Source organism: Ambystoma mexicanum, chromosome 13 (genome assembly GCF_040938575.1).
Source record: "Ambystoma mexicanum isolate Mex_15411 chromosome 13, UKY_AmexF1_1, whole genome shotgun sequence".
Taxonomy (NCBI): Eukaryota; Metazoa; Chordata; class Amphibia; order Caudata; family Ambystomatidae; genus Ambystoma; species Ambystoma mexicanum.
In genome coordinates this window covers 721717804-721745120 of record NC_090938.1, presented here as the reverse complement: position 1 = coordinate 721745120, position 27317 = coordinate 721717804, and the positions used below count along the sequence as shown (strand labels likewise).

At 45.1% G+C, this 27317-nt stretch overlaps 1 protein-coding gene across 1 annotated transcript in view; it reads left to right on the top strand.

Moving 5' to 3' along the window:
• The first annotated feature begins 1274 nt into the window (after positions 1 to 1274).
• LOC138520509 (E3 ubiquitin-protein ligase TRIM17-like) overlaps positions 1275 to 27317 on the top strand; it is a 219552-nt gene continuing 193509 nt past the window's right edge. The window contains exon 1 of the mRNA XM_069632863.1: positions 1275 to 1357. Within this exon, the coding sequence (XP_069488964.1) occupies positions 1280 to 1357 (78 nt within the window). The 5' untranslated portion in view covers positions 1275 to 1279. The remainder of the gene's footprint in view (positions 1358 to 27317) is intronic.

The window sequence follows — 27317 nt, the reverse complement described above, 5'->3', positions numbered from 1 at the left end:
GGATGAGCGTGCAGACCGGATGAGCGCATAGGCAGACTGGAGTGCATGCGCGGGGAGGACGGGAGTGCATGCATATGGAATACATGAGAGCATGCATGAAGCACACTGAAAATGAGGGATAGACTAGAGCACGCAAGACGAACTATGAATGCGCGAGTGTGTACCTGATCGCATAAATTGTGTGACGTACATAATATGCATTGGTATGCGGGAACATTTGAAAGAACATATATCATACCACACCCCACACCTACTCTCCTCTTTACACCACCACTCAAATAGAACACAGGGATACTATGACACCATTCGGTATAACTGTTCTCATATCAACATCTCCCGCTCACTCCCCATCACTCTAAGTAACCACCGCTGGTTTAACACCCCCAGCCAGGCGTTTCTCCTCAGGCCTAACGCAGCCACACTCGAGCTGGATAAATTCTGCCAGAGCGAACACATTCTCCTGACCTCTCAACCACCACACCTATCGCTAAAAAGCAGCTACCACATTAACTCCGCACCAGCTGCACACATACCTTGTGCGCACAAGCACCTTTTGACTCTCTTCACCCTCTCTACTGACCCGAACTTCGATTCCCAAGGGCGTTCAACCTACCAGCGCCTTCAGACCATACCAATGGTATATAAGGCGCTATATAAATGCAAAATAACAATAACAATAACAATTAGCCTATGGGAGCAGCTAGGAGTCTGAGAGAGCATTCTTAGGAGATGGTCTCTTAGCCTATGGGGGAGCTAGGAGCCTGAGGGAGCATTCTTTAGACCACATTAGCCTATGGGGGGAGCTAGTAGTATGAGGGAGCACTCTTTATAGCCTACATTAGCCTATTGGAACGGCTAGACATCTAAGGCAGTATTCGTTATAGAATGTACATTAGTACATGGAAGCAGCTACGATTCTGAGGCAGTATTCTTTACAGACTATCCCTTCGCCTATGAGAACAGCTGGGAGTCTGCGGAGCATACATTATATACTGTGCATTAGTCTATGGGAGCAGCTGGGGGTGTGAGGGAGCATACATTCTATACTGTCCATTAGCCTGTAGGAGCAACTGGGAGTCTGAGGGAGCATGCACTTTAGACTGTAAGTGAGCTTAAGAGAACATATAGGGGGTTTTCTTCATAGACTATATACAGGTGTAGGGAATGAGCTAGGCTGTCCTGGGACCCTTCTGTCTTGTTCTGTGTAGATTATTCATTTGCAGGAAATCTTTTGACTAACAAAATGGTTTTATTCTTTTAGAATAAACTTTACAGTCACATGGAACATCTGAAAAAAGAGCTGAAGGACCTGCAGGAGTGGATAGAGGAAGAAAGCAGGAAAGCATCGGAGCTCGAGGTAAGAGGGATGATTTCATATATGTGTAGAGAGGCTCAGTGCAGAGAGGCACAAGGGTCTCTTTGAGAGTCCATGGAGCAGTGTTGGATGGGTGAGATACGAGACATCTCCTAATATTACAGAGAGCAGTGCTGGACAGGTGAGATACGAGACATCCCCTAAGAGAGCAGAGCTGGCGGGGAGAGATACAAGACATCCCTTAAGAGTAAGGGGTCACCCGAAAGTTACAGATAATGGAATAATAACAAGGAGACCTGCTGTGGATTCCATTCCATAGTAAGTAAATGAGGGAGTGTATAAAATCTGTCTAATAGTGTGCAGTGAGTGGTAGAGGTGAGTCATGGGAGCAATGATGAGTGACGTTCTTGTATTATGTCCCAGGTCTATAGGTTGCCGTACATCCTATAAGGACCTTACATAAGTGGGTGCTGCTCTCAGAGCCTGAACGCAATGCTGACTCCAGAAGTCTCCAAAGTCGCACCTTCACTTCTGTTTGTAGGGTCACTGCTGCTTTGGGATTCCATATTCTAACACACTGTATTTCGGAACATCTGAGGGAACCCACACTATCACCAGGGCCACTTGCATTTACTCTGATGCTTGAGGACATTTGTGATCCTGGAGAGAGAGCATCTCCTACACTCCCAGACTTTCCTATGAATTTGGTGAGATCTATATGGGTTTTCTTCAGTGAGAAATGGTTGCCTGCGTTTCCCTGCGGCTAATGGGATTAAACGTGCCCTGGGTGCCAAGTGCCAGTAGGGTGTTAAATCTGCCTGTCTGTGAGACATCCAGAGCCCCTGAAGCCGTGTGAGTGGCATGAAGCATAGTCTGTGAATGCCTCTTTTTTCAGTGTTAGGGAGATTCTTGTGTCCTTACCATACCCCAATCACCCCACCTTTTCCCCCCTTCAAGTCTCAATTTCCAATCCCTGTGTGACACATGTGCTTTAGCTGTGGGAATTGAAGCTGACCAGTATGGACATGTCCCAGTCAGATATGTATATAGGGGCTTCCCAGACACCAATCTATTTAAATACCGCAGGGTCTGCTCCCCAGCCCTCAAGAGAACAGTATAGACGACACACACCTCTCTCCCATTTAAGGGTGACTGGGAGAAGCAGAACTCTTCTGTGTGCAAGAATCGGTCACACCGAGAGGACTTCACTTCTCCCCTCGCCCCAGGAAGACTGGAAGAACGGGAAACACATGTTTTCCCTACAGCCTCAACTCTAGTAGAAAGAGATATCTCCAGCAGCCAACACCCCCATTGAAAGCAGTGGAAGAAACACCCACATAACACAGAATCCTGGAGAATATGCTTCCAAACACCCAGTTCAACAATAGAAACCTATAGCACACGACCTAACCTGCTGAGTAGACCGGACTCCTAGAGAGGGCAGTCCTGCATCCATAGAGGGATAGTTGTGGCAGCAGCTCAGAAAAGAAATCCAAAATAGCGACGGCCGGCCCTAATTTTTAAGACTTCTATCACAACATCAAGACTACACAGCATCCGTGGCAGTGAGCATGCTCAGACAAAGCACCAGACATTCCCAGCCACTCAGAGAGAAGCTACTCAGTTCAGAGCCTGTATAAAGGCCAGTTCCCTGGGCAACAGTGATGGAGAGTATTGGATTATAGAGGTGGTGTGTTGGGATTTAGAGAGCTAGGGAACTGCCGGATAAGGAGACTAGGACAGTGGAATGGTGGAGGCGACCCTTACAGGAGTGGGGAGGAGGCAGACTGCAAAACCTGGCGAGTGTAATAAGGAGAAAACCTGGAGAGGGGAAAAGGCGAAGATAAAAAGTGAAAGGGAAAATCTGTCAAGTAGTAGAAGTTAGAGTGAAAAAAGGAAACCTGGGGAGTGGAAGATGACACAGAGAAAGGGAAAACCTGAATAGTGGAGGAAGGTGGGCGAGGAAAATAACAACGATGAGGAGGCTCGGGTGAGCGGGATAACTTTTCACAGGACGAGCAGAATGTGAGCTTGGCTCTTTATCTCCAGAGGAGAAACAAGGAAGTTGTGGCCCACGAAAAAGACTGCAAAACTAAAGGCAAGAGGCTGTGGCTAAAGTAAAGACAGAGAGAGACAAGATGTAAGCACCGGCCAGAGAGAGAGTAGAGTGAAATGTAGAAGGCCTGTCCAAGGAGAAAGTGGAGGACAAATAGCCCTCAGCTCTGGATTAAGGAAAATGCGCAGAGAGGAAATGCGCAAGCTTTGTCTAAATAAAAGGAAGAAGAAGAAGAGGAGGCTCAGGCCCTGGCAAAAGGAAAAAGCAGAGAAAGAAAAGGTGATGGTCCTGGCCACGGAAAATAGGGAAAAGTGGCTAGTCGCTTCACTAATACCCAAAGACAGTAGGAGGAGTGCTCAGGGCACTAATTTAGGAAGACATTTCATAGTGCAGGAGCACTCAAAAAACCTTGAGAAACCAACAACCATCCTGGCAAAACAAATCAACCACACACATACACTCACACTGCCTGGGATTGGGATTTCACTCTGTGTGAGATCACATGACTAACATGTGAAAGGAAGTAACTAAAGCATAGTCTCACTTTTACTCGCCTTGTATCCTCTGCGCAGGTGGCCAGGGAAAGGCCATCACTTTTGGATCCTGTTGGTGGAGAAGCAAGGGAGGATCACCTGGGTGTCATGGCCACTGGCCTGGAACCACAGACCCCACAACATAGAGGGTCCAGTTGGACCCAGCACTGACGCCTTTGGCGCCAGGCTCATGAATAAGTGTGCACTGCACACTTTTATTTTTGTGCAAGGTGCCTGCAGGAGCCTCCACGTGCATCCAGTACGGGCGTGGCCTTGAGAGAGAGTTGAGCTGCATGTGCAACATCATCTAGGAGTGGCAGGGTGGGGCCATGAGTCAGAGCTAATGGGCGTGGCCAGAGTCAAGCTATTTAAGCCTGCCCCGCCCGCATGCAAGCGCTTCGCATTAATCTGCTTAAGGCAGCATAACGCTCACCGCCGCCTGAGCGCATCCTTACCTGTTTCAGCAACCGCAGCCGGAGCGCATCCTTACCTGTTTCAGCAACCGCAGCCGGAGCACATCCTTACCTGTTTCAGCAACCGCAGTCGGAGCGCATCCTTACCTGTTTCCAGCAAATGCAGTCGGAATGCATCCTTACCTGTTTCCAGCTACCGGCTAGCATCATCGTAGATCCAGGCATTCTTCATCCGCCTGCAGACCTCCGGATAGCAGCGCTCCAGTCCGACGTAGCGACAGACGGTGCCTGCAAGAGAAAAAGACAAAGACAAGGTTAGAAACCGCTAAGACATTACGCTTAAGGTCGCGCTTAGACACATCCTCGCGCTTGACCTTAAACCAATACTCACCCTCTGTTGGAACATTGTGGCCACCATTCATTTCGCATTTGCCCTCGTTCCTTGCACCGCAACTACCGCTGGGTCACATATCACCTATTGGGAGAAAGCGGAGGAAAGACATTATAAAAGGATACGGACAATAATCAAGAAAAGACATTACAAAAGGTGTACGGACAATAATCAAGGAAAGACATTATTAAAAGGATACTTACCTTTAGGAGTGGTTCAGCCACAGCCTGTCTGAGCTGCCACGCACATGGACCAGTGAAGGAACTCGGTACATCAAAAGCGCCCCTGCAGTGAGAGGCAGGATGGAGAGCTCGCCATCATCAATAATCAGGTGAGACTATATGGGTCGGCGCATGCTCACCACATTCTGGGAAGAAGGGTTCGAGGAAGACAGCAGTCATATTGCAGCATTCTCACAACCTCTCATAACCTCGCAGGGGCAGTGCCAACAACCAGCGCAGTCCACAGCACACAAGCAGGGGAAGAAGCCTGATAAGGGGAAGTCATTTCCAGGTAGGGCTGCAACCACGTTCAAGCAGAGACCAGGTGAGCGTAACACTGGGTGGAGGGTCCTTGAGGATTGGGAGTGGGATGCCCGTGGGCGATATATGGTATCCCCATTTTCCTAGTGACAGCCAATTTAACCCTCCCCAACATTTATCGGCTGTTACAAGCCAGTTCCCTTCCTTATTCCACACACACGCACACGCACATGCACACACACCTGACAGTACTAAGACGAAGAACACTCAACTAAGAGCGATGAAGATTACCTCTCTTCACCACTTGGGTACCGGGACGAGGAAGCGGCATCGCAAACACTGGGAAGGTCAAGCATGTCTGCCTAACTATGGTCAGGCAGATCCAATTGACCAGGCACACTTGCAGCCTGTTAGAAGGCTGCAGGTATATAAATTAGAGGTGAGGAGCAGAGAGCAATAGAGATCCTTGAAGAGAAGGAACCCGCAAGAGAACCTGCAAGGAGAACTGTGCAGAAGAAGCAGGGAGACCGCCGTGGCAGATGCCGGCAGGGGACCCGCTCTTCTTGGGAGCATCCGTGGTGGGACTGGATGACAAACCAGGCTGCCGGCAGACTCGGACCACAGAGGACACCGCCCTCTTCTGTGGGAAAGCTGAAGGGCGAGCAGGGTTTGCATTGGTGGTGTTCCCCGTCCTCAGAAGTGGAGCATAGATAGCAGCAGATGCCGACGGGAGAAGGAGCAGACCGCTGGTGAGTGTCAGAGGGACACGCAGACACTGGGGAGCTCCGAAACAAACCGCAGGCAAGAGGACCAGACTGCTGGTGAGTGTCGGAGATACACGCAGATACCGCGGAGCTCCGAAACAGACCTCAGGAAAGTGCCAGTCCATATACTGAATACCGAACTATATGAAAACTTTAACATTGCAAAAAACCATGGTACACTGAATACCAACCTATATGAACGCTTAACATTGCAAGTAAACCCAGGTATATTGAATGCCGACATATCTGAAACTTTTACACTGATATAAAACCAAGGGCTATTGAACAGCGCATTATAGGGAAACTTCCCATTGAAGTAACTGACCAAATTGAATAGGGAACTACAAAACGCTTTAACTTTAAGACAATCCGAGTGTGCAGTAAAGCTTGAATTTAATTAGGCCTTACTAACTATACCCCGGTTCAGGCGGTTCGGCTTGAAATGGGGCTTATCTCTCTGTCCACTCAAATTGACCATAATAGAGCTAAGCTTTATGTGAAAATTAAATTTGCCTGCTCGGGAACTCTGTTGCACATCTTTCAGGAAGGTTTGGAGGGAGGTAAAATGGACACCTTGAACACATTTAAGGAGAAAAATCTACAACTTTTTGACAAAATCGGTTGGTCACCTAAATGGGATCATGGTGAAGGGGCGTTGTTAAAATCACTGAAGGATGTCCTAGAGAAGTGGGATTGGGCTGCCAGTCATGATAAGGTTGCCATCACAAGCTCTCTGTGCACATTTGCTAAGGTGCCTTTCACATTTAAAGAACCCCAAAGTTATCTGAAACTCATGCCTTCTCAGGCTAATCGAACAATATTTTTAGATATTAGACTTAATCGTCTAAATGTATTGGGGGTCTGGGGATCTTGGATCGATTTACCTGTTGAGAGAAGGACCTGCAGACTATGTGCTGATGATTCTAGGGTGGAAACAGCTAGACATGTACTCACCTGTTGTCAGAAGATGAGATCAATCTATGACAAAATATTTTGCCAAATTCGATTATGATCAGATGTATATCGAAAGTGAAATTTTTTGGCTGAGGTGCCTCTGTGGGAAGAGTAATAGATTGGTTATTGCGATTACCCAGATTTGGAAGGTGGCAAATGAACGTTTGCGTAAATTTGAAGAGGAGGTTAAAATGCTGATGGACCTTGATAGTGGACCTGAACTAGGTTCCCATCGGGCTGTGTGTGTGCAATAATGGTACTTGGATATCTGGGTAACCAATGAATAAGTTTATGGTGCAATTACCTTTTATATTTGTCTGGTTTAAGGTCTGTCCAGATTAATTAATCTGTTGTGCTTTCTTTTATTGCGATGATGATTTTTTTTGTGTATGTTTTTTTCTTCTCTTTTTTGTTGCTGTGTTTTTGTTTTACCATATTAAGTTTGTGTTTTACTTTTTGGTTTTGTTCTTTTACCGCTGAATCTACTGTAATTTTTAGGAAGTGCTGATATTTACTTTTGTATGATGTGTTTTGATATAAATTTGTGAAAAGTTCTATGAACTATAACATGATAAAAAAATGTAAAAAATTAAACAGCGTAGGAATGCTTTTGAACTCTGAACTTAAACCTAAATCATAGTAAACTATGTTGCACAACAAGTTACATTTAACCTCACAGTTAACTATATTAAAAGCTAAAGAAAACGTGAACAATGAACTTCAATGAGTGAATGCAGTGTGGCAAGACAACCTGGCGAAGGGTGTGTGATACATGGTGGCAAGACCATGAGGCAACCAAGGAGAAGCCAAAGGAATATAAAATTGCATCCTAAAGCCAGGAGGCCAGTGCAGACGAGCCAAGTGAAAGTAACTTGACACATAGGATCCATTGCCGAGGAACTTGTGTGGGACTGAGGAGTACCGGGACCCCGGTTGCGCGACCTTTGATGGATGGACTGTATGGTCTGACAACTGCGCCTAGACTAGAGGACCCTGAATGGTGAAAGCTAAGGACACTATAAAACAAGCTCAACAAAACCACTGCAAAACTTGAAGAAAACACTAAAGTCTTGGGGAAGGGAAACCTGAGACTTGAGGAGCTGTATTTATTGTTTTAGGAACACAGTCCTGAGCCACTTTTTGCTTTGGATTATACAACCTAAAACATGGAGAGGGGAAACTCCAAGTATTGGTTGTGAACTATATTACCTTGAACTGGAGAAGGTAACCCTTGAGACTTTTCTTTTATGGAACTTTCATATGCTTGGCGAAGGGGAGCAGAATGAAAGCTGTGAGCTGGAAGAAGCTCAGAACTTTGAGTTAACACTGTTTCTTTTGAGTTTGACATCCCTACACATTGGTTCATTATAGTTATGCGGCCAAGGATAGGTTTCGGACATGGACAGACTTTTAAGTTGAACTCTTTGACACAGACTTTCCTTAGTTTTGTTCAGGTAGGCAAAAGCCACCTTAACATAGGGCAAGTTAGGCCTTCAACCATCCTGACATTTTAGTTAAATAAAGACCTTTTGATTAAACTTATAGTCTGTTGTCTTACTCGTACTTCATGATGCCTTCACAAATGTGAAAGAACAGCTTTGGCATAGAAACAAGTGCATTTTGTCAGAAAATCAGGTGTATTGAATGCTAACGACCGGGAGGGGCTAGTCAGTTCCTGTGAGCTGAAAACAAACCAGATTCTTTCCGAATGATAACAAAGTTACAGTTTATATACACAGACAATTTACATAATCATAATATTTTTTTACAAAGTCATCCCCCAACTAACTCTAATACAAAGTGATTTAATGCCCCTAGCTCTAAAACCCATTGAATACATTCACAAAGTACAACCCTTTTCACATGTGATTTTCTTCCCTCGTTAGTCATGACGTACTCCACATAATACATTTATCATTTATGACTAGCTCAGTTTATTATTCAAACCATGTGACAAAAACCCATTTAACCCAAAATGATGATTGTGCATGATTTTCCATAAACGCTTTAAGGCATGGGGAGGGAGAGAAATAAGTAAGCATTCCTTTGAAGCAGCAGTACAAATCCTTATCCTCCCAGATGCTCCAGGCATTGTGAGAAACCTTAAGGTGTCTTATCAGCTAGTCCACGGGGATCTGTCATCCAGGTGGCCAGGCAACGGCCATCTTTTTTGGATTCAGCTCCTGGGGGACGGCGAGATGCGGTATCCCCTTCCCTGTAACACCTTTACCCCATCCTACCAGGTAGGATACTTGAGAACTCAGCCCCCTCCCCCTTTTCCAACACAAACACTTTCTCACGGACAGCTCACTGTGAGAGAAAACTGACTAACACCCGAGCGGTATACCTGACTGTCCCAGTGAAATGGTCAGGCAGGGTCAGGCAATTACTGATCATTACACACACCTGACTTCCATTACACTTCCCCACACGGATAAAATGCGGGCCACAAGAACACACTCTGATCAAGGCAAAGCACACAAGGAAGTATCAGTTCCAAGATGGCAGTTTAATGCAAGGCGAAAGACGGCAAAACCAAAGAGGGTTGCAAGGAGGGGAGTGCCCTTGACCTTTTCATTGAAAGACTGTTACTTTCTTGAACCTTCGAGAATAAGAAACGTAAGACCCAGGATCAAAGCTGAAGAAACCTACATTGTGTGTCTGAGGTACCGGGGGCTCTCCTGCGTCGATATTCAAGGCTGGGAGAATCGTTTGCTGCCACGGTACTGACCTTGGCTTCTACAACAAAGCAGCGCCAGTGAAGTAAGCACAGCCGGTGAGTTAGAGAGAATGATACCAAACCGGTCTGTGTTGAAGCCAAGGTTGCAAGCAGCAACATTGTATAGTGAAAACTGAAGAGAACAGTGTATGAAGTATGAAGCATATGTGGCAAGCAAAGCGAACATAATTAAACAGCAGATGAGTGATTGAACTTTGAAGCCAAGATACGATACCATAGACAGAGTGGTCTGCAACCGCGTGGGTGCTCATTTGAAAGTCTCTTTTAGGTATCCAACTGAGAGATGTCAAATATTACAAGAAAAGGAATTGTGAAATCGAAGTGGTCCTGCAACGTGTCAAGCAAAACCCCAGCCACATTCGAAAGTCTAGGATAGTGAGAATATAAAGAAAGTAGATGAAGTTGGTCCGAGCCTGGCGGAGGGAGATCAGCTAAGAGATTTTTGTTGAAACAAGTTTGTGTTAAGAATTTACATATTAAATAGAAATTGGTCCGAAACCGGCTGAGGGAGACTAATTGTGTTAAGAAAGGATCTGAGCCCGGCTGAGGGGGATCCCTGGTGAACCGTGAGTCACCCGAGAAAGACTATCGCACAAACATTGTATTAAGAGGATCTGAGCTCGGATGAAGTGGATCCAAGGTGAAGAACATTGTGTTAAAAAGATCTGAACCTGGCTGAGGAGGATCCGGGGTGAATAGTGAATCACCTAAGAAATTGAGTACTTGTGAAAATCTGAAGAGGAAAATAACTTATTGTTTATTTGTCGCATCAGGCCCTCTGAATGAAGAGACTTTGAAAGCCAACGAAACTTGGGCACAGAAGGCCCTGATGCTAGTGATTGAACTGTATCCTCGTGCTAGAGAAGCCAGAGGCTGCGCTAAGCTGAAGTGAACCACCTTATCCCGTGCTGAAAATGTGGGTAAGGGAGGCCAACGGCCTGAATATTTTGACCAATCATTTTGTGAACACTTCTTTCTTTTCCGTAACATTGTTTCCCACACTATTTTTATTTAGAAGTAAAGATTTGCAATAGGTTTATTAGCATAGGCCCTTTTATGTTGACAAAACACCACTAAGGCTGCGTTAGTATTATTTGATGGTCGTAGTTTGCTCCCATTTGTAGATTTAGGATTAGATAGGCGTTTTTCAACCCTTTTTGAAGTTCCCTTCAAAAAGGGAACTTCAAAAACCCTTGAACTGTGATCACTTGTATCTGCTTACTGTTGATACCATGCCTTCCTTACATCATCCAATACCACTTTTCTGCATTCTTGCACGTAATCCTATTTGCTACTACCATTTCAAGTCATAGCCTTCGGCATACATTTTACTTATTTCCCTGCAAACCCATAAACCATCAGCTCTCAATTTAACCGTCCATGTAACCAGACTTTTCTGGCCATCAAAAAAACAAGCCTTCGTGCTCTCAGGGAAATTACACTTTGTATCTAAGAGCCCAATCCGGCCATAAAAACCTAACAAATGACTTTCTATTCAGTTCTCGACTTCAGCCCTTTGCGATGTTATCACAACTGTCCATATGTGGTTCCCTTTCTACTCCCTTCCGTGACCTAGGTCATCCAGCTCTCCAAACGAGGCAAAAATCCAATTTCTGTGACTCCAGGAACTGTGCGATCTATTAACACTCCAAATAGGTGAAACCTGCATTCTGCGATGTCTCCATGTATCCACAATAAATCCCACATTTCCCAATGCCGTGAATCTGTCTGCAATTTAAACTATTGTTTAATTCCCACATGTTATTTCCCCCTTCAGTGAACTCTCTACCATGCAAAATGTTCCCCGCTATATTCTTCTCAGTGCTACAAATTGTACATTGCACAATACACTGTATCCATGCCACTGCTACTCATGTTGCTGCCTACTATGACTCTAAAAATGTATCCAACTAAAATACAAAGTAACACTAATTTCATTTCTAACTACATTGAACACATATTTAGTTGCAACATTGCATCTAACCCGGTCACATCATGGCCCGATACAATTTATGTAGTGTGAATCTCTTTTCCGTGTTGGGACCTGAAACGTCTACCTGAACATTCCCCCCTTTACTTAATTTCTCATTCCTTGACAGAACCACCTTTGGGGACCCAGACCTTACATATTCCACCATTTTCCCCACAATTTACCCAACACTGCACTGAATGATTAACCAAATGAATGATTCCATACCGGGTGACCCGGAGCCATTTAGCATGGATAATGGCTTGGACACCCAGATCCAGGAGAGAGGTCAAAGATCATCTCTGTCCTACTAAAAAGTCTGAAGTGCTCAGGTACCTTCTTTAACGCCTCTGAAAGAAGCTGATGAGAAGCAATTGCTTTGAGTAGATCATCTCAAAAGTTCAGCCATTTAATGTCCTTCACCAGTTTCAAGACTAGGTGCACTGAACGAGGGAGGAGACACAGGGGGCACAAGAGTAAATTGGGGTGGCACTTTAGAACTATGAGATGGGTTTTGGGGACAGCCAGGACTGGGGCGTGCAAGTTAGAAATGCTGGACACTCCCTTTCAGGCCGGTGTGAGTTGAAGGTAATCTAGGGTTCCTCAGACCCAGTAGTAAGCTAGGCTATCAGAGTTCCCACCGACCAAGTGCGCAACACGCAAAGTTCTGGTATAGTTTGCATTTAGTCCTGAATGGTATAATGCCATCGCCCCTAAAACATAAGGGAAACATAGGTAAGTAACTGGATCTTAACAGGTCTTCATTGTGTCTTCAGCCACATCAATTATTTCTTGAACATTTCTCATTAATATTCGCCACTTGTTTTGCATTACATTTTCTTATTCCTTCCACCCTCTTCACACCCTGCTCCCATTCATCATGTACAAAACCATCTCATTTCAACTGTGATCGTAGACTACATCTTATATCTTCATGCTGCTTTTTCTCTTTTTCCAAACATTCACGTTCATCGATTGGCATGATAGTAGCCTGAACTGTTTGTCCCTGAAATAAGCCCCTCACTCTGCACAAAGATCGGGTGTCCCAGACATTATACTATCTGTGGTGCCAACTCGTCAGGAATGAATATTCTGTGAATGCCAGAAGCATGTGGGGATGAGCAAACAGACATAACAAGAGTCTTCTGACTTTTCTCTCCCCACCCTTTTCATGTGCCTGCACTACAAATTGTCAGGGGCAAAGCCATGCACATTCACCATACTAGCCAAACCCACCCCTTCATTTGCAATTTCATTTGGTTCAGTATCCCTTTTTGTTCAGGGTTTTAACACTTCATGAGATCCTATAACACTAACAATATATTATAAATGTTTTCATTTGTACCCTCTCCAACACCCACAATTCTCATTATCCCTAAACCAAACCAAGCACAGAATAGACAAAAAGGAAAAGGACAGACACATATACAACACAACATTTGTGTTCCTGCAAACTGCTAATTAGGAGACCGAAGGAAAAATAAAATAACGGTCATTTGTCCATATGGATGCCCCACTCTATAATATGTCACAAGAATCATATGGCTACTCATCTTTTTGATCTTGGGGTTCGTCTCCACTGGGGTCTTGTTCTTGTGGATGAGGATTAGTGCTGGTATCTCGTTGATCATGTAAGTGATGGATCCACCATTCCAGGAAAAAAATCATTGAAGTTGCTGCAGAGATGCTGAGTTGCTGATCACTGGTGCAGCCGACTGTGGCAGATGTGGCATGTGGTTGGAACTGTCAGGAGATATATTTCGTTAGATCACTAAAATTGCCCTAGAACTCCTCCCCTAACACTTGAGCTGAATTGCGCAGCTAAGATGCTGTGTGCAGTTGTGAGAGATGTTTGCACGCGTCTGCCTACCACTAATTACTACAATGTCCAATAATAATCTGTCCCTAGTAAATACACACACATTAATTACCTTCAATAATGCACACCATAAAGACAATGTATACCCCTAATGTAATAACAAAATTACTGTACCTGTTATCCAAAAGTCTCCCTCCGTGTTCTTAAAGTATGACTGACAAAAAACTTCTAATGTTTAAAAAAAGAAAAAAAGAATAGTGTTATACCTGTAATACTTCTTCGATGTGCTCTTTCACGTATATGTGCTGAAAGATATAACTGATCTAATGCCCCCCTACATAAAATTCTAGGAGTCGGTACTGTACCTGCGCTTCCCTCTTCTTTTTGGTTTTCCAAAGAAAAACCCCTAGGGGACATTACACATTTTCTTAAAATCTTGAATGCACTGTGTGTGTGTGTCATATGCACGATCTGTACGTACCAACCCATGTATTTTGGACACAATGCCACTGCATTCCCCTGTTATCATGGCAACATAATGGGCTGCTATATGCCCCCATCTGTTTCCTTTGACCTATAATTCCACCTTACCTTTGGTATAATCACACCGTCTTCAATTTAATCTTCACTTGTTCTAAAACATCCTGAATTATGCAGATTATTTATCCAAAAGTGTGCTGACACTTCCAAGAGGCCTGTGTGCTGTTGCTGCGTCATTGTTTGTGCTAGAAAGCATGGCACAAGGAGTGCTGCCTGATGTTCAATAGTGCTAAATCTGAAACTCCATTAGTCCTCGTTGGGAACAGTGCTGCGAGCAAGCAGAGACACTCTTAGGCACCTGAGCCTTTGTCCAAAAGGGATGTCACACTCTGTCCCTGGAGTATAGAGAACATTAATCCTACCTCTCCTGATTGATTTGAGATTATCAATTTTGCTATGCATCCCTTAGAAAAACCCATATGCTCATTTCTGAAGATCTATAGGTACAAAATGAGGTCCCTGTTTTGCAGAAAGAACTGCACAGTCTCAATAAAACATCCCAAACCGTAATGGGGCATCTCGGGCGCTCTGTCATGTCGTGGGTTGACAACAGACTTCGTGCAGTGTAGTGTCATACATCTGATGTCACGTTACTGTCCTACAACCCACATGAATATGTAAAACAGACAGCATGCCTAGTTGGAAAACACAGCCATGGTCATAATCAAACAAACAAACATAAGTTTCATGTCTGCTAATAGTTTAAGAAAAAAGTAACATATTAGTATTCGACTTTGATTGCTGCAACATTAATAACATTTAACTTACTATTCTAGGACAAGAGATGTACCATATGTATTGCAATTCTCCCAGATAACTATAAATACTAACAACAACCACAATTTTCCAAGTGCAAACATACCCAGAAATTCTTTACACTAACCCCATATGAGGAAAGCGTCCTCAACCCGTCGGGGCTGGATGGCCAGGTCCCACTAAGGAAATTAAAACGGGCTGCCATTGCAAGTAAGGTACATCGCCACCCATTGCCTGAGGAATCTCCCTGCAAGGGCCTCCCATGGACACTATAGACCCAGCAGTGGCCCAGGGCAGGGGAGGACAATTTCAAGTGTGCTACGGAGAGGGAGTGACAGCAGCACCCCCCAGACCGGTACAGGGAGACTGCACCTCACCCCCTCACGGTGAAGACTCACTAACAGCCCCAACGAAGAGCTACAGGACGGGTAGAGCAGACAAAAACCTCCCCAGGGAAAGGGCAATACCTGGGACCCACTGTAGACGGGTCAGTCCCAGAGCAGATACGGAGCTTGCATTACAGACTCACGGGGACAGGACCGTAAACACCCACGGGGGTCGTGGGCCAACCTCTCAGAGAGCACCAATAAGAGGTGTCGCTGCCCTGCAGAAATATAGGAGACAAACTGAGAGTCTAGGACTCAGTGCTCGAGAGGCCAGAGCAACCATGGGGGAAGACACAATCAAGGAAGACAATGCGGGGATCATGGCAGAAATAAAAGCCCTCTGCACTGACATTCAGACATTCATCTCGGAACTGCGAGGGAAAATGGAGAAAATCTTGAGTACAACCAATTGAATGGAGACCTGGCGGAGATGAGATTGAATGCTAGAATGCCAGATATTGAACTCCGAGAGGAAGAAGTGGCCTTAAAACTGGATGACTTAGAAAACAGAGAGCGAAGAACCAACCTACGGATAATTGGCCTGGCCGAAACAGAAAGAGAAACACCAGCTCAGGTTGAGAGGAAAGTACAGGACGTTGTGAATATTCTCTACCAATCTGAAGGAGGTAAAACAGTTCAGATTGAGCAATCTCATAGGGGAGGAAGAGCGTTCAGTGGTGGGCCGCACTCGAATGTGGTGAAAGTCCTCCGTTACAAAGAGAAAACAGAGATTCTATTGAGAGCAAAGCAGGTGCAAGAGTTCCAGGGATCCAAAGTGAGGCTGTTCCAGGACCTGTCAGACTTCAAGTTGGGGCGATGACGGTACTGCCAGCCGCTCACAACGTGGCTCATGGACAAAAGGATTCGATATAGATGGGCGTACCCCTTTGCATTGCTCTTTGAGAAAGAAGGGGAAGAATACAGAGTTACCAGAGCCGAGGATGCAAAGCAGGTTTTGCGGCCCGCGCTCATCGAGAGACTGTACCCTATGACAGGCCTCTGAGGTGTAAAAGTATGTGAAACTGAGTTATCCCTCACCGACAAAGCAGTCATGACCCCAAGCGAGAGTATGCTGGGCCCATGGTGATGGTGCGCATGGCGGATGGGGCAAGGGGATGGAAAGCTTGCAAGATTTCCAGCGGGTAGGAGTTCCCATCTGGTGGCCCTCAAAAGGGCGTCCCATTAGGGTGTATGATAGTTTCACCCAAAATTGGGGGGGTTTTGATTTATCTCTATAGTAGTGGGGAGGAAAGGGGAGACAGATGGGGTAAAGACAAGGGGTGGTGGGAGGAAGGACTGAACAAATGCAAGGGGGAAAGGAAAAGAAAAGTGGTTGGTGACGGGAATCCACCTGTCTTGGGATGGCAGAAGTGAAAAGACTAGTGGCGGGAGAGAGCCTGCTGCAAGTAGGTACATTAAATGTAAAAGGGCTTAACTTCCCAACTAAAAGGTCCTTAGTGGCTCAGGAATTTGGGAAGGGCTCCCTGGATGTATTGTGTTTGCAGGAGACAAGATTGAAATCAGGTGAAGAAAGATCCCTGAGAGCGGCTGGGATCGGGCGGGCCTATACGGCGTCCGGCCCGCTTAAAAAGGGAGGACTGGGCATAGTGTTGCATAGGCGCCTCCGTCTGGTGGATTCCAAAGAAATGTCCCTGATGGGGAGGAGGTTATTACTGGTCCAAGGAATGTTAGAGCAGGCATGGGTGATGTTCACCTCGTATACGCCCCCAACCAGGCCCAGAATCATTTCATGAGGAAGCATTATCTACTATACAGGCCAAGAGACGGGGGGACGGTCATAATTGGAGGGGACTTTAACTTGTGGGCAGAGGCACAGTTGGACAGGCAGTCGAAAAGAGCAGAACACTCCAGACACATGCAAGGGGGAGTAGACCCGTTTAGAAAAACCCTGGAGACACGGGCCCTAGCAGACGTGTGGCGGATTACACACCCAGGCAAAAAGGCTATGCATTCTTTTCGGGAGTGCATGCAACCTTCACTGGGATAGACTACCTGTTGCTGGATAGGGAGCACACACCGCAAGTGGGAAGCTGTGAAATTCGATCAGTGGGCTGGTCCGACCACGATATGGCCACCATGGAATTTGATATAGTTGGGATGAATAAAATGGATTGTATGTGGCGTTGTAATGATTTTCTATGGCGGGACCCACTCTTCGCCCAGTAGCTGTCGATGGCGTTTGAAGAATACTTTCGAGGGAACTATAACAGGGAAGTGGGGGAGAACACAGTGTGGGAAGCGGGTGGGCCACCTGGAGGGGGCTATTGATTAGCGAAGGGGCCAGAAGGAAACAAGAACGTAAGTTGAGGGAATAGGGGCATTGCAGGGAAATCGTTGAACTGTAGGACAGGTTGCACGAAGAAAGGCGTTTTAGGGTTGAGTAAGCCACTCTCTGTTTCTTGCCCTGCCACAAGAACCTGTTGATTGTGCACCTTAGCTCCACAAAGTGGTCACTCGGCATGCCTGTAGGCAGCATCTGGTAGAAGTAAAGGACCTTGGGGAGTAGAGCCATTTTGACCACTTTGAGGTGTCCCAGTCAGAACATGGTCAATCCTGACCACCTGTCCAGGTCGGCGAAAAGGTCTTTAAGAAGTTGAGGGAAGTTCGCTGTGTAGAGATCACTGACGTCCTTTGTGATGCGTACACCGAGATATTTAAGGGCTCCCGCTCAATCTGGATCCCCCACTCTTTGAAGTCCGCTCCCAAAGGCCTCTTCTGGTCTGCAATATGCAAATAGCATCGACAATAAGTCCAGCCCATTGTCTGTACACCCGTATCGCGCTCCCGGGCCCTCGGGATGGACGAGGCAGGATTGATCAGATAGAGCAGCATATCATCCACGTACATTTCAAATTTTTGTTCTTGCCCTCCAACTCTGACTTCTTCTATACTTCCCTCCTTCCTAATCATATTTCTGAGTGGTTCAATGGAAGAGCATTGATGAAGGGTGAAAGCAGGCAGCCCTGTCTAGTTCCCCTTCCGAGGCAGAACTCCCTGGAGGTTTTCCCATTAACTGTCACTCTCACTGTCAGGGCTCTGTATATTGCCTGCACCCCCCTCAGGAACAGTTCTCCAAACTCATACTTATCAAGTACTACGAAAAGAAACTCCCACTCCACCCGATCAAATGCTTTCTCTGATTCGAAACAACGCATTACATGATTCCCCCCGCCATACTGGAATGCTCCATAACGTTGAGGGTTTTGCGCATTGCGTCCTCTCCCTGTCTACCCTTTCAGAAGCCAACTTGATCCGGATGTATCAAACGGGGTAGAATTCCTTCAAGTCGGGTGGCCAGGGCTCTGGTATATACTTTCTCATCTGTGTTTAGGAGAGAGATGGGCCGATACGATTTACAACTGTCAGGGTCTCTGCCACCTTTCGGGATCACTGCAATCAGCACCCATTCAAATGAAGCCGGGGCTAGTCCTGACTCCCTTATATGATTGAAGAGTTTGACCAGATATGAGGCCAAACTCCCTACAAACCTTTTGTAGAATCCCCAGTGTAGCCGTCTTCCCCGGGGGCCCCACCTGCAGGTAATCTAGCTATGGCTGCCAACACTTCCTCAGCTGTGAAAGGGGCTTCTAGGAGTGCCCTTTCGTCTGGGCACAATTGTGTTATCCCTGCCCACTCCAGGTATTGTTCGATCCCCGTCTCCTTCACTTCTGTACAGCTCTTCATAGTAACACGCGAAGCACTCGGCTACATCCTCCGGAGTCGTGGCCCATTGTTCTGCTGCACCCTGAACATGCTATACCCATCTGTCTGCTCTCTGCTCCCTCAAACTAGCTGACAGCTAAGCGTCCGCTTTGTCTCCATTTTCATGGAGCTTTTGCTTTAGAAAATTCAGTTTTCTGACCGTGTCCCCCAATCCTAACGACTTTAGTTCTATCCTCTTCTGTCGGAGGGCTCCCACTTCTTTCTCCTCATAGCGCCAAAGAGGAGGGGAGGTGTGAGCCTCCCAGATACGTACACTTACTATCGGGTGGCTCAGTTCTGGGCTCTGGTTCCACACTTGAAAGGTGATAGGGACAAACATTGGGAGGAGATAGAAATTACCCTCTAAGGCCTGTGACACTCCGGGAATGGTTGTGGGCCCCGAAATCAGCAATCCCGTGAAAAGTCCTTAACCACAGGATACTGGGTCCACTACTGAAACTATGGAGGACTAAACATGAGATGAGGGGAGTCACTACGTGGCCCTCTACAATGAGTCATTTATGGGCTCCCCCGATAAGGGATAACATTCAAGAGCCACTACGTTTGCAATGGTGGTTCGAGGTGGGCTTGGAAAGGGTGGGCCAGATGGTCTGCATCTCGCTGAGAGAACTGGAGGAAGGGTTTAACTTAATAACTCTGTCAGTCTTCCACTACCTGCAGCAAGCGGGGTCCTAATGTCAGTCAAATGGGGGGGATAGCCTACAAAGGGAGTTAACGCTGATGGAGGGAATATTGAGCAATACCACTTCCACCAACGGGCTGATTTCATGAATGTATAGGGCCCTTCTGGGGGCCGGGAGCAGAGAAGTGGAGGCCCTTAGCAAGACATGAATTCGTTTTCAAACATTGATTAGCTGAGTTTGCTAATTAAAATGTTCTTGATTAGCAAACAAAACCATATGATTAGCAATGGTATACTAATATTTTCAATGTCACCAGAAGTTGTTTCTACCCAAGTCATAAAACAAGCAACAATACAGCATTTTTGTGTACCGTTTAAGTCAAGGCATTTGTGAGAAAGAGTACAGCCTTGCAAATTCTTTACAATTCCGCTAGACCTGCAGGTCTAGAAACTTAGTTTACCTACTCGACCTAAAAGAAATGTACTCAACCCTTGACAGTAGATGACAAAAAATGGAAATACGCTTTCTGTAAAATGGTGCAAGTCACTAAAAACACACTTTGTTTGGCATGCTGCTGCCACCAAAGGCCAGCCGTGCACAGTGAAACTTGTATTTGTCATTTACTGCAATATGCAGTATAGATTAAATAAAAGTTTCAAACGCCCCCTGCTAATTGCACTCGCCCATCATAAAATCTACTTGACTATGAGAGTGGGCAAGTACACTTTGCGTGCCCTGGATGAGAGTCTATAAAAGCTTAGCTCCATGAATGGACACAAATGGGTGCAATAAAAATGCTCTGGAAACAGTTTCTCCAGCTCTCATGTTTATGCTGTTATATAAGGCAATCATAATCATAGAGGAAAGTGAGATCTGGAGGCTAAATACGGTGGATAATATTGCTACAGATCTGTAGATGTACAGACTGGATGGAACTATTGATCACAACGTACATATGTAGTTGGTTTTGTGTATTGATTATGTAAGAGGAAGGAAAGTAAGAGACTAAGCAGATAACTGGACAAACTAGTGGCCATCTCACTTTCAGGGCAGCTGGTATAAAGCAACAGGGTGATAAGATATAATCTACAGCAGTATGGGTTCAGCTCATGGACTGAGCACCAGTGTAGATGTATGCAACCAGTAGGTCACAGAACGAGGTTTGCATCTAGAGTATTTGGCTGTGTAATCGTGCATATTTTCAAAGGCGTTCACTCGTCTATATGAAGCATCTTCCCCAATAAAATGAAATCTAGTTGGTTCCGAGATTTAGATATACTAACCTAAACTTTACTGTAAATCATGGAAACACTGCAATGTTTTACAGAAGCAATTATGCATTATGTAAGGAATGGAACAGCATGTCTGTCTTTTACAAATATAAAGTTAAAACATGCTGGTCTTTGCCAGACAGGATATAATTGGCTTAATAAAAGTATCATCCCAATTAATTCTGGCTTGCAATTATTTGAAGAAAAGACATTCTTGACTAGCACTCTGTCCGACACAGGCCTTTGGCACTTAAGAGTGGAGGCACTTAAGAGTGGAAGAGATGATTACTGCAGTGTGCTTTCATTGAACAGGGTAACTTAAATAGCTATTTTTGCTACACAAGTGTCAATTTAATTAGCAAACCTACAGAATTGCATAGCAAATTGCTATATGACACTGTTTATTTTATGCATTGCTTAGGAAAAGGGAGGAAAGGGATTTTAAGTACATCCATGACAGCCAGTGGCGGCGTCTTTGCAACAATGCCCATAGAACGTCCATCTCCTCCAGTACACATTGCATGGACTAAAGCTCCTTTAGAGGTGGGAATATGACCTGGTCCACCTCTCAAAAATGTTTCAGGGGTCTAGCCCAGCGTGCTGGAGGGGGTGTGGCCAGAGAGCAGATTACTGCCACATGTTGAGGTCTTGCACAAAGGTACAAAGCTTCTGGTATGGTTAAAATGTTTGGATGGCATAGACAGAACCTGAGACCCATTGCTAATGCTGTTCGGGTTGGAAGATGTTGAAGGGCGGTGGGAGCATCTCCCGTACATGCCACACTTTCTCCTACTGGCAGCAACGGTTTGCCTCACCATAGGGTGGAAATGTGGGAAGCGCCCCACGGAAAGAATGCGGGCTCTAAAAGCCAGGGAGATCTACGACATGCAGAACATTACTGGGGCCCTGCACGACCTGCGCCCTCAAGTGAAATGGAATGGGCGACCTTCCTGGGTATATATAGTTAGCGTTCACAAGGGTGGAGGCCTCGATAGAAATTGATTATGAAGGCAGGGGGCAGAAGAGGGAGGGACCCCCAGGGTAGAGACAATATACACTGAGACATGGAGGCCTATGAGAAGCTGATCCCAGAAACTTTGTCCATCCCATCTATCATACTGACTTGTCGCCCAGAGACCGACCCGCCATAGACTTGGAACACTGAAACAACCTGTCTGTCTTAAAGGTGGTTGGAGGGAGGGTGGGAGGGCAGTTCCAATAGGTTATTTTATGTTTTTTCAATAAAAGATGAAAATGTGAGCCTGTGTTCCTGGGCTCCCTTTATGTATGCTGCATAGCTGAAATTAATGAAATGTGTGTGCGCCTTGCTTCTGGGTTAAATAAAGAATAAAACTAAAAAAATCAACTGGACAGGACCTACACAAAAAAGAATAAACTAAAAGGCAGGAGAAAGAAACCAGCGATTTTGCACCAATAAAGGTAGAAAGGGGAAGATTCAGCACTGATGCGCCTCACGCTGCTTATCCAGAAATAGACAGATAAAGAGATTAACGGAATACTGGTATCCCAGCAAGTCAAGTGAATGATCCTTTTGTCAGGAATAAATATAGGACAACTGAGCTAAACGCATCAAAGAAATACACAAAGTGCTGCCATGAGGGGAATGCTCCTCTGGCACCTTCAGAAGAAGCAAAAAACTAGCTGTCATACAGCACTCCTAAGTTGGTCTGAGTTAAAGAAAGGGTGACTAGTCAGTAGAAAAAAAGAGTAAATGTAACACTTCAGGTGCAGGGAGAAACCAACAATCCTGGCACATAGATTGTAACACAATACTAGAATCCGGATCCCAATTGTAGGGAACCCCTGTTCCCTGCACCCTACATACGGCATAAACAGCCAAACATTCATGGAAAACACTCATTCAACGTTTAGGGAATCAGAAAGATAATAGGTAAGGCCTTCGATTTTTCTTCTAAAACATTGTTTATTGTACGAAATCCAGCTCAACACGTTTCAGGACATAGGTCCCTTCTTCAGGAGCAAATAACTGTTAATCTGTAGAATTAACAAAAGTGAAAAACCCTCAATATACTCATAAAATTGAAAGTAATAATATTTCAATGAAGAAAAAGACTTGGTCATTTACCTCATATAAAGTGAGTGATTCTCTTTAAAAAATTGTAGACCAGCCAATAGTAAATGGTGAATGATCTAGATGGCATCCAGCGTGAAGTTCTGTATAAAGGATAACTAGAACTTAAGAGGATGCTAAACTCCAATTTACTAAAATTTGATAGATGAATCTATTTAGTGTCATACCTTTTATCTCTGCACTTATCGGCGTGTACACCAAAAGAAACCGGGATAATAGTGTAGGGTTCCACAATTAAAATGAAATGAAACAATATATTAGTACACCTACTCTAGTAGAGGCCAGTGGTATGCAAAGAGCCCATTTAAATTCCACATACCTTTAGGATCAAAGGGAGACGTTCACTACAAATAAAATGTGCATTTATGTCTCAACCCTATAAATAAAAGCATAAAGACTGATGTAGCCAGCAGTATCTAGAAATCAAGAAAATATGCTGTATCCTAAATGCCAAAGGAGTGGGGAACTCATAATGTCTAGAGTTAGATCAAGAATGATAGATAACAGTATGCACGCTGAAATACCACCTTAAACGTGGCAATACAAAATGGGCGTTCTTTTGTAGCAATAACGTGAAGACGCAGTGATGTCATCACATAAACTGGCATTACGGCATTTCGTTTTGTGATACTAGATGTATACTAGTCATAATACTTTACCGGAAGCAATCTAAAAGAGATCAACCTATTGTAATAGTCACGTACCTGTTAAAGTTGAATATCGGCGTACATGGACATATTAGACTAGATCTAAAACCCATATGTACTCATAATATAACGTAAGTGATGAAGCCGGTAATTGATAACATTCAAAGATATAAAAAGAATAAGGTACGCATGTAGAGATCCATAGAGAAACAGCAATAGTGCATTTTTGCATATTAATGCATCATTATTTAAATTCATATACACGGTTCCCAGATTACTTGTATGATATACAACTATAATTCTCACTTGATGGCTTACAGGTTTTATGCAATGAAGACATGAGTATGTACTGTGAATCTTATCATACCATGCAAATACAAGAGTAAATAACTGAGTTATATTTGCTCATTAAGGACATAGTATGAATTAAATTAAATACACTAGAAAGTAGAAAGCCATAATATGCCATTTGCCAGAAAGGACAACCTCAAAGTAAGTATGACAAAAGGGAAATATAAAACAAAAGAGTAAAACCGAAGGGTCTCAAGTAGATCATCATATACAGTATACACAAGAATAATGACTTTCACCTTGCACTGGAATCAATCAAGATATAGTATGTCAGATCACATTGTTCCATCATTTTACCTTTCCCAACATACATTGTGAGAACTTTACAGTGACGGGTAGACAAAAGAGAATGCTGTATCAGGCATAGATGGCTAGGGAGGACAAGACTCCCAACAAGAATGTATATGATACTGATTGATATCCAATGATGACAGGTAGTGCAGCATTCAGGAAGATAAAGGTGAATACGGATTATAACAATGGGCCAAGATAAAAATGTTCGTTCATCCCAAGTGGATCAGTCGAATCCAATTGGTATATCCAGAAGAGTTCTCTCTGAGATAACCACCTCTTGCTAGGGAGCGTGGCACTTCTAGTATAGCACATCTCATTTGTGCAATCGTTTGATGGTGTTCTCGAAAATGCCTGAAGATTGGTGATTTTTCATTGCATGCCCTGATGTTGTCAGTAACATTTATGATTTTATAAAATGCTGACTTACTATCATCAACTGCATGTCACACTTTTTTAACAAAACAGCGTTCTATATACAATCAATGCTATAACGCGCCTATACACAAGTGTTTCAAGGCGCGACGAGGCAAGGGAGGGGGAACAAGGGGAGGACAGGCAACGATCATACTAGGCCAGGTTTCATTCAGATCGTGCAAGTGCATGGGATGGGGGAAAGGGGAAAGTGTTGGGGGAGAGGGAAAGGGACAGTGCAGTACATGGGAATAGAATAATAACGTTAATTAAAAGTAACGGCCAGCAGAGGGCAAGTGTAGAGGTAAGTGCAGATATCAGGTGTCAGGTGCTGGTAGTGGGACTGAAGGGATACAGAAACAGTCCCCAAGTGCGGGGGGATGCCAGGCAGGCAGTGCAGGTTTGTGTGACTAGCAGGGGAGGGACCTGTGCCCCGGATCAGAGGGTGGCCAGGTAACCAGTGCAGATTCCGTTTCAGCCAGGAGGTCAGCAGGGGAGAGGAGGAGAGAAGGCAGAAGCAAAGAGAAAGGTTTTGAGGTGCTTCCGGAACCGGAGATGGTTCTCCTCAAGTTACAGAGAGGCTGTTCCAGAGGGAAGCCGCAGCCGAAGAAAGACATCTACCACCAACTTGTTGCTTGGAGAAGCGACTGACCCCGAGGGAGTTGGAGCCTCCCTTCTGAGGGAGTTGGAGGCCTGAACCTTCATCAGGCGTCTATGTCATTTCCAACTCTACATAAACACACACATGATTCAACAGAGTTTTCTAATGGGTAGATTGTTTTTTCTTTTTCCAATTTTAACATTTCCTTATCTTCTATCTTCACATACTATCGAGCACAGCAAGACTGGTCTCGTGCAAATGAAAAAAAAACGGTAGGTGTACACATATGGGTAATAACAATGGTCTAAACCAGACAGACAGAGATTCTGGTAGAAGGGAAACAATATGTGTGCCCCTCTAACACCCATTCTGATCCATAATGGTGGAACGACTAGACAGGGACCCTCAACCAGTCCCTGTATGAACTTTACAGCCATTTCTAGAGGAACAGTCTATGAACTAGAACGTTATTGTCAGTCTGCTGACCGTTACCTGATCAATCATTGCCAATTGCAGGGGTGCTGTTGCACGGCAAATGGAGATTGATCTTCTGTGCTGAGGTGGGACATAGAGTACACCCTCCCTCACTGCTCCCGCTCCTGGAATCACAGAATTCTGAGTGCGCTGTATAGAGGGTGGCACCTCCTTTACTACTGCCCGCAGGAGAGGCTAAGCAAGTTTCGTCCCACTCACCGTACTGAGAGGGAGTGAGACTCGGAGACAACATAAAGTTTACCTGCAGAAGCAAACTGGAGCACGCCCTCCCCGAGTCCAATTCGAGTCAGTGTCTGTGACTTCCTAACACATCTATCTCTGTGTCTCTGAACACATTGACAACCACTGCCATTTATAGATTACCACCGACTGCTAGCTAACACAACACTAGCAGCCAGACACTAGTACCAACGAGAGGCCGGGTCTCCAAACAACCACCCATACTTATAGTGGGCTTGGGAACTCCAGAGAATCCGCTTACGAGAGCCCTATGGCCAAATGGAATTGGGGCAAGGGGCAAGTCAGGATTTAAAAAGGCCCACCCCCCGGTTAATGGTGAAACGGTGCATGGGAAGCCCTGCACAGGTGAGGAGGGCCTAGAAAAAGGAGCTATTAAAAGGAGACACAACAACGAAGGAGATAGAGGGGGCGGGGCAGGGCAGAGTGTGGAGGGAATTGTCTGGATGACTATACAGAGAACAAAAGGGTGATACCCATGCTACACCCAGTTATGAAAAGGGATATGTATAAGGGCAAGAAACTGGACCATCAGTCTAAGATTGACGCATATATGACGGGAGGGTCGAAAACACCAGAGACAAGACCAAAATCAACAATGGAGGACAGGAGAAACATGGAATCTCAGGCTACTCAGGAAATCTTGAGAGCCAGACACGAGGCAAAGACACAGCTGGAGCAAGGGATAGACACAGTAGGCCTGGATGTCAGTCTCCTGAGATAGGACCTGTATAAGTGTGGTACGAGTAGGAGAAACTGAAGAGCATACATCGGCTGTCGAAGATGTATCGACCCCCTTGAGACATGCTACAAATGCAAAACGGATGCCGCAGATGGAAGAAAAGATTGACAAAGTGGAACGGAGATCAAGGCGCAACAACCTATGCCTGAGTGAGTGACCTGAGAAAACAGAAGATCCATCCATGGAACTGTTTCTTGAGGACTGGATACAAAGATGGCTGGGACCACTAGGGCTGTCTAAATTATTCTCAATTGAAAGGACACAGAGTAAGGAGACAAAACAAGATGCCCCGCCAAGACAAATAATTTCCAAACTGTTAAATTACCACGCTCGAGATGTAATCTTACAAGCAGTAGGAAAGAAGGGAACTCTGGAGTATAACGGGGCAAGGATTGCAATATACCCTGACTTCACCAAAGTGGTACAAAAAGCGCAGCAAGCTGAAGGAAAAAGAAATGAAGTATGCTACAATTTATCCAGCAACTCTGCGGCCCACAGGGAGTTAGGTTGTTCTCACGCTGTACTGATGCACGGGACTGGGCAGAAACAATCGGCCCGCAGCTATGGATAATACAGAAAGGGCAAATAAAACATGCAGGAACAGAAATGGTCCCCGGGGGCTAAGGGAAAAGCAGTCAGAAGTCAGGAAACAGAAGATATGCAAGATAGC